At 55.1% G+C, this 6,122-nt stretch overlaps 1 protein-coding gene across 1 annotated transcript; it reads right to left on the bottom strand.

Annotated features, from left to right (window-relative positions):
• Nucleotides 1-2,537: 2,537 nt before the first annotated feature.
• On the bottom strand, nucleotides 2,538-5,599 carry LOC135980045 (maestro heat-like repeat-containing protein family member 1). Its single transcript, XM_065580130.1, has 6 exons — nucleotides 5,550-5,599; nucleotides 4,324-4,404; nucleotides 3,833-3,899; nucleotides 3,583-3,696; nucleotides 2,978-3,051; nucleotides 2,538-2,699 (listed from the first exon to the last, which is right to left on the bottom strand). Exons 2-6 carry the CDS (start codon nucleotides 4,381-4,383, stop codon nucleotides 2,538-2,540), a joined length of 477 nt encoding a protein of 158 aa, XP_065436202.1. The 5' UTR covers nucleotides 4,384-4,404; nucleotides 5,550-5,599.
• Nucleotides 5,600-6,122: the final 523 nt, after the last annotated feature.

Genomic DNA, 6,122 nt, shown 5'->3' with positions numbered 1-6,122 from the left:
CGTCCAGCCCCAGGATCAGGGGAGCCAGGAAGGTGGCTGGCTCAGAGAGCTCGCTGGTTCTGTTAAATGCCGAGAGGCGCTGGGTCGATGTGCAATGAACGCGAGGAATGTGACGAGCCAGCTCCTTTGGGGGCTTCGGGGAGAAGAGCCACCACACACTTCATGCCAGCTCCAGGAGCGGCCCCTTCCCACTGAGCATAAGGAACCTCCTGGCTGCGGGTTACTCACCAGCAGCCGAGCCAGCAGCTCCTGGGGTAGAGTGGACTTGCTGCTTGACCGACACCCTGTGAACAGAAACGGGGGGCATCCCATCAGCCTCTGGAGGGATCTTTTGCATTCGGCTCTGAGCTCTGCCTGCGCCCTTGACGGCTGGCTGTGTCCTTGCAGTGAGCCGGAACCAGAGCCAAGAGCTGATCCCCACCCCACCTGGGGGCAGACGCCTCTCGCTACAGAAGGACTAAGAGCGGGTGGATAAAATACTGGGACTCACCTCTGTTCGCCTTGCCGCACCTCCTGGCCAAGGGCAGCCTGCCTTCCTCCTGCATCCTCTTTACCACCCCGACCGAGGTCTGCAGGAGGAGAGGCAGGGCTGGCCCATGGGCTGCTGGGCTCAGTTGAAGGAGCAGCCCAGGCCATAAAACCTGCAGAGCAGAGAAAAGCCATCTCAGTAGGGAAATATCCTCTTCCTGCACCAGCTCTCTCTTTCCTACACTAGACAGGACCCCTGGCCTCGCCACCGCCAGCCAGACCTCTCTATCCAGCCTGAACCATGCAGCGATCCCCACTCCCTCCCCCTTCACACCTATCAGTGTCTGCCTCCACCACCAAATCACGTGACACATGACTGACCCCCCGCCTTTTGTTGAGTGTAGCATCGTCATTGACAGCACAGTATTTCCTAACTCCAGTCCCACTGGGAAAGGCTGTGTTCTCACGGCAGGAGCGCAATACACCAGCTTGATAAATAAAGAGGAGACTAGGAAACCCAATACTATCAAGTGAAACCACGACAGGCGCTCAGGGAGGTTTGAGCTCTGCCCTTCACATCCCCACACAGACCTGCGCCACTTGAAGCACAGACGCAATTGCCGTCTGCTGTGTGGACAAGAGGGGGACTTAACACACACTGTGCCAGAGGGTTACACAACTCTTTGCTAGACTGTAGAAGAGTGGAGATCAGGAATCCCCAGGGGTCTATCCCCACCTGTAGTAACTAAAGCACATATATTGGGCATGCTCAATCTGAAAGACAGTGTAGCTGAGTGCACAATACTTGGGTCTGCCTTATTAGAAATGTGGCTTCTAGTCTCAGCTCTGCCTGAAGTGACCGTGCGCAACCTCGCTGTTAATTTGTTCAGTGTGTGGAGGGGGCTGGCTAATACTTGACTGCTTAGGCTTGCGTTCTGACGCCTGGGTCAGTAATCAGGTCTGTGCAGTGTGTGGAAACCTAAGCAATAGCCAGCAGAGATGAGATTTGGATGTAGTGTCTCCCAGCTCAGTGGACTCTCCTGTAGGCACCAGGGTAGTATGGGTGAGAGGCAGGAACTCCTGGGCTAGGGTTGGCTTTTGCAAAACAAGAATGTGATGGGCTGTATAGACCCCAGCCTGTAACAGCCAGGGAAAAGTTAACAGAAGAACCAATGAAGAGGGACTGAGCTATGGAAGCTGCAGAACCAGCATGACTGACCACAGGGGATACTCGAGCGGAAAAGCCCCTTTGACACCAAACGCTGGCGTGCAGGGGCACTCAGCCGGTGAGTGTTCCCTGTTCCAAAGACCCAGGTCTAGCTCGGATCCGGGGTCCATTTTAACCAACCCCATGATGTTCTGGAGCGGGGAGGCTCAGATAAATAAGTCTGGTTGGGGCCTGTCTCATCGAAAAGCTCAGACCCAGAGAGGCCTGTGTCCAATGGAGAGGGGCAGGGTCACTTACATTGGCCATTCTGGGGGAGTCAGCCAGGGACTGCAGGGTGCTGGAGCAGAGCTGGCGGACCTCGAGCTCCATAGTGCGCCTCCCGTCTGCTTCCTCCTGATGGTGAGAAGTAAGGGAGACACCAGGGAGATTTAGATTCGGTGGAGAACTTCGTGGCACGGTAACTCTAGTGGGCATGGCAGGGGGTGAAAATGGGGCTTGAAGAGAAAAGGCGCAACCCTGGCTGTGACTGTGCCATAACCAGCCCAGGGTCTGTGTGGAGCCAGTTCTAGGCTCCACCCCTCTGCCTGGTGAAAACCAGATCCATCATGGCTTAGTCTCCTAAGGTGGATGATCACAGTGAGATGAGAGAAGGAGGAAGCCAGGGGTCCTGCCCTCCCTGCGCGAGGGACAGAGCCCGGATAGCAACTGGGAGAGGGATCAGAGAGAATGGGCTGGGAGGAAAAAACACTGTCTTCTATTTGTCATCATCTTCCATCAGTAGACGGAGGGTGCCGTCCCCAGTTCCATCTGCTTCCCAAGTCCTATTTGCTGCCCATCACCTGCCCATCCCCATCTGCAACTGCCCCCCTTCCCTATCCCTTGACCCCATGTTCTGCCCTGTTCACGGACTCCCGTCACCAAGGTCTCTGCAGATTCTTACCGTGCTGTCGAGGGTCAGGGTGCACTGACGCACCAAGAAGTCAATTAAGGGTCTTGAGGCAGATTTCTCCAAGAGCCCATGCGCCCCCATTGTCCTTATAAAATAAGCAAGGGCTTCTCTGACCTGCCAGACCCAGAGAGAAACAGAAATGATTTGCACACAGTGTGGAGGGACCTTGTCCCCTCCCAGTCCAGGCTGGGATCCTTTGGTGAAATACTGCTAGGCAGCCCAGAGATGACAATGCAGCCGGAGCCCTGCAGGGATTCTCTCCCCCACCTTCTGCCCTACACTATGGAGCACTGACGGGTCATGTGTTTCGATGCACAGGGTCCCGGCAGGCTCTGCACTGGCAGGCAGACATTCCCTAGCTTTGGCCGCGTTGGCCATGGTTCCAGACTCACCCGTATGCTTGTGCTCTGCAGGAGTGGACCCAGGGCTATGAACAGCTTCTCGGTATTGTGCGTCATTTCGGAAACTGTAAGAGACACAGACACATGGCTCGGCAGGGTTGATGTTAAACTGGGGTGTGCAGGGACCTGAGATCTCAGGAACCTTAGAGCAACCTCAATGTCCCTACATGACCCTCCTGGCAGGTTACCCCCATGGGTAACCAGCTGCATCTGCCCACGCTTGCAGGTCCAGCAGTGACTGTCCTCTCTCATTGCCGCAGCATCGGCTGAGGGGCTGCAGGCAGAGGCGTAGCAAGCGCTCTCCGTACCCTCCGACCGGAGGGGGCCCTGCAAGGAAGGGGGCCCCTAAAAGTGGCAAAATAAATTCCACATTCCAGTTTCTGCATTGTAAGGGGCTCCGCCCAGACATCTGTTCGGAGGGGGCCACCGTTCGGAGGGGGCCACGTTCTTTGTTGCTACGGCCCTGGCTGCAGGACTTGGATTATCTACTGCAGACAGGTATAAATGACCCCAATGAGGCCCAGTGCTAAGCGCTGCTAACTGCACAAGAGGCCATAAGACATCAAAAGACAAGGCCTCGCTGTGGGGTCACTTACTGTTGGATTGGACTATCCGGTCCAGAATGAAGAGACTGGCACAGGTCTCCTCTTCCTCGTCCTTGTTCAGCCTCCTGAACAGGAACACAAGCAGCTCCACCAGGAACAAGCGAGCTGCAGGAAGAGGAGTGAATCAGACTGGGGTGAGTGAATCATAAAGGGGAAGGGAATACAGTTCTATGCCTGGGCTCTGAAATTCCGCAGGCTCTGGGAAATCTCCTTCTCTGGGAAAGGTGAATGGGTTTCTTACCCAGATGGATCAGAGAGTCCAGGGCCTCTCTCCGCTCCTCCAGGGCCTCTCTGGGGAGATGACACACCTAGGGGAAGAAAGCAACACCAGCAAAGGCCAACTAGATCAAGTGTCTCTCAGGCCAAGCCCTCGGATGGCAGAGTGAAGGGGTGAGGGTGGAGAGGCAGATTCTAATTCCCATCTAAAGAACAGGCCAGCAAGCTGGATCAGTCTATGAGTGACGCCGAGGCTTCGGGGGCCATGGCTCATGTAGAAGCAGAGTTTGACGGGTCAGGAACCAAAGATGTGGAGCGTTGGAACAAGGTGCGGGATGATGATGTTCCCGGTCAAAGGGGGTGGGGTGAGTGGGAGGAAAAGAAACCAAAGGAGAGTTCTCTAGGATCCATCCCCCAATGGGAACAGGATGAGGCAGGGACAGCTCTTCCCACAGCCTACCCAGTTTAAGCCAACAGGCCCCGGGATTTTGCCTGAGTGATCCCAGCATCTCTTACCATGGAGTGGAGTGCTGGGAAGAGGGTGCCAATGTCCTTCCTCAGGGCAGCCTCATCCATGTCCCTCACGCAAGCAAGGCCCTGTGCAAGAGAAAAGATGCAGGGCATGGCGATGACGTGTCAGGCAGACAAGCCCCAATGTGTAGAGTCTCCATCAGCAGCTGGGTTACCACTACCCAGACTTGGAAGGAATAAAGTTATGGCCTGGTGGAGAACAGCTTCCAGCTGGTGCCGGGCTCTCCCTTCTCTGGGAGGGGCATTTGACCCCTTGGTTTGCACTAGCCTAGTATCACTTAGGGTTGGTTCAACAGGATAGTTGTACCGGGCGCCAGCTGGGGTGGTGTGTGCTGAGAGGATGGCAGGGATGGCGGGGCCCGGTTTGGAAGAGCGGGGCCTGCCCTGATTACTTATCACTACTGATGTTATGGCAGCGCCCACAGGCTCCAGTCAGGATCAGGCCCTGTTGCACTGGGTGCAGCACAACGCAGACAGAGACAATGTCTGTCCTGAAGGGCTGACAGTCTAGAGACCCACGCAGACAGGTCAGGGATGGGGAGACAGCATCCAAGGGCTCCTCCCTGCCCCCGTGCTGGGCTGAGGAAAGCACGCGGGAGCTTGGAAGGGAGAGCTTAATGTCCCTTCATGCGGCCTTACCAGGGGCCAAGGATCTGGCCCATTGTCTCTGCCTGCTCACCTCCTACAATGGTCACTTCCAGAGTGTACCAGGGATGTACACTCCTGCTTTCTGGCCTTGGGCCATCCACTTCCCCTCCCGGAGCCTTGCTCTCCACAGGTATAGCTGGGCTAACAGCTAACCCTGCCCCGGGCCCAGGGAGAGGTGAGTGCGCGGGACACTCTGGGGAGAGGTGAAACTCAGGATTATTTCTCTCCCTGGTTCCCTAATGCAGCCCATTGCTGACCAGCCAGCAAAGAAAAAAGAAAGCAGGGGCAGGTGCTGGGAATGGAGTCGCCTCTCTCCTCCCGTCTGCAACACCTGCCCTGGCAAGGGGGGGTCAGAGCATGTTCTCTAGGGCCAGAGAATGGCAGTGAATCTGGGAGCAAGAGATGAGGAAAGGGAGTCAGAGTCTTAGAGGGTCAGTGTGTCGTGGGAAAGGCAGTAGGGGGCGGGAGTCCAGGCTGAGTTGGTGATGGAGGGAACCTTGTACCATCTGTGCCATGGGCACTTCCCCAGTGTGCTGTGGATTTCCCGCTCTCTCCTCACTCACGCTGGTCTTCCTTGGCGTTTCCTCCTCCTCGCTGATTGGGGCGAGCTGTCCCCTGGGTGACAAATAGGCCTTTTGCTTGGTGCCTAAAATGAACAGCAGGAAACTAAGGTTGCTCTTAAGCAAAGTAAGCAGCCATGGGATTAGAGGGAAGGTCCTCTCATGGACTGTAGCTGGTTAAAAGACAGGGTAAGAATACATTTTCGGTTTTCACAAGGAGGTAAATAGTGGGGTCCCCAAAAATCTGTACTGGGGCCTTTGCTGTTCAGGGGTAAAATAAGGAGGTGGCAAAATAGGTGGATGATACAAAATTACTCACCATTGTTAAGTCCCAGGTAAACTGGAAAGAGTTACAAAGAGATCTCACTAAACTGGATGACTGGGCAACAAAATGGCAGATGAAATTCAGTGTCGATGAGTGCAAAGTAATGCACATTGGAAAACATAATCCCACATACAAAATGACGGGGTCTAAATTAGCTGTTACCACTCAAGAACGAGATCTTGGAGTCATTGTGGATAGCTCTCCGTAAACATCCACTCAATGTGCAGCGGCAGTCAAAAGAGCTAACAGAA

The sequence above is a fragment of the Chrysemys picta genome, unplaced genomic scaffold, assembly GCF_011386835.1.
Source record: "Chrysemys picta bellii isolate R12L10 unplaced genomic scaffold, ASM1138683v2 scaf1662, whole genome shotgun sequence".
NCBI lineage: Eukaryota > Metazoa > Chordata > Testudines > Emydidae > Chrysemys > Chrysemys picta.
Note: the sequence above shows the minus strand (reverse complement) of the source record. Positions and strands in the feature narration are given on the sequence as shown.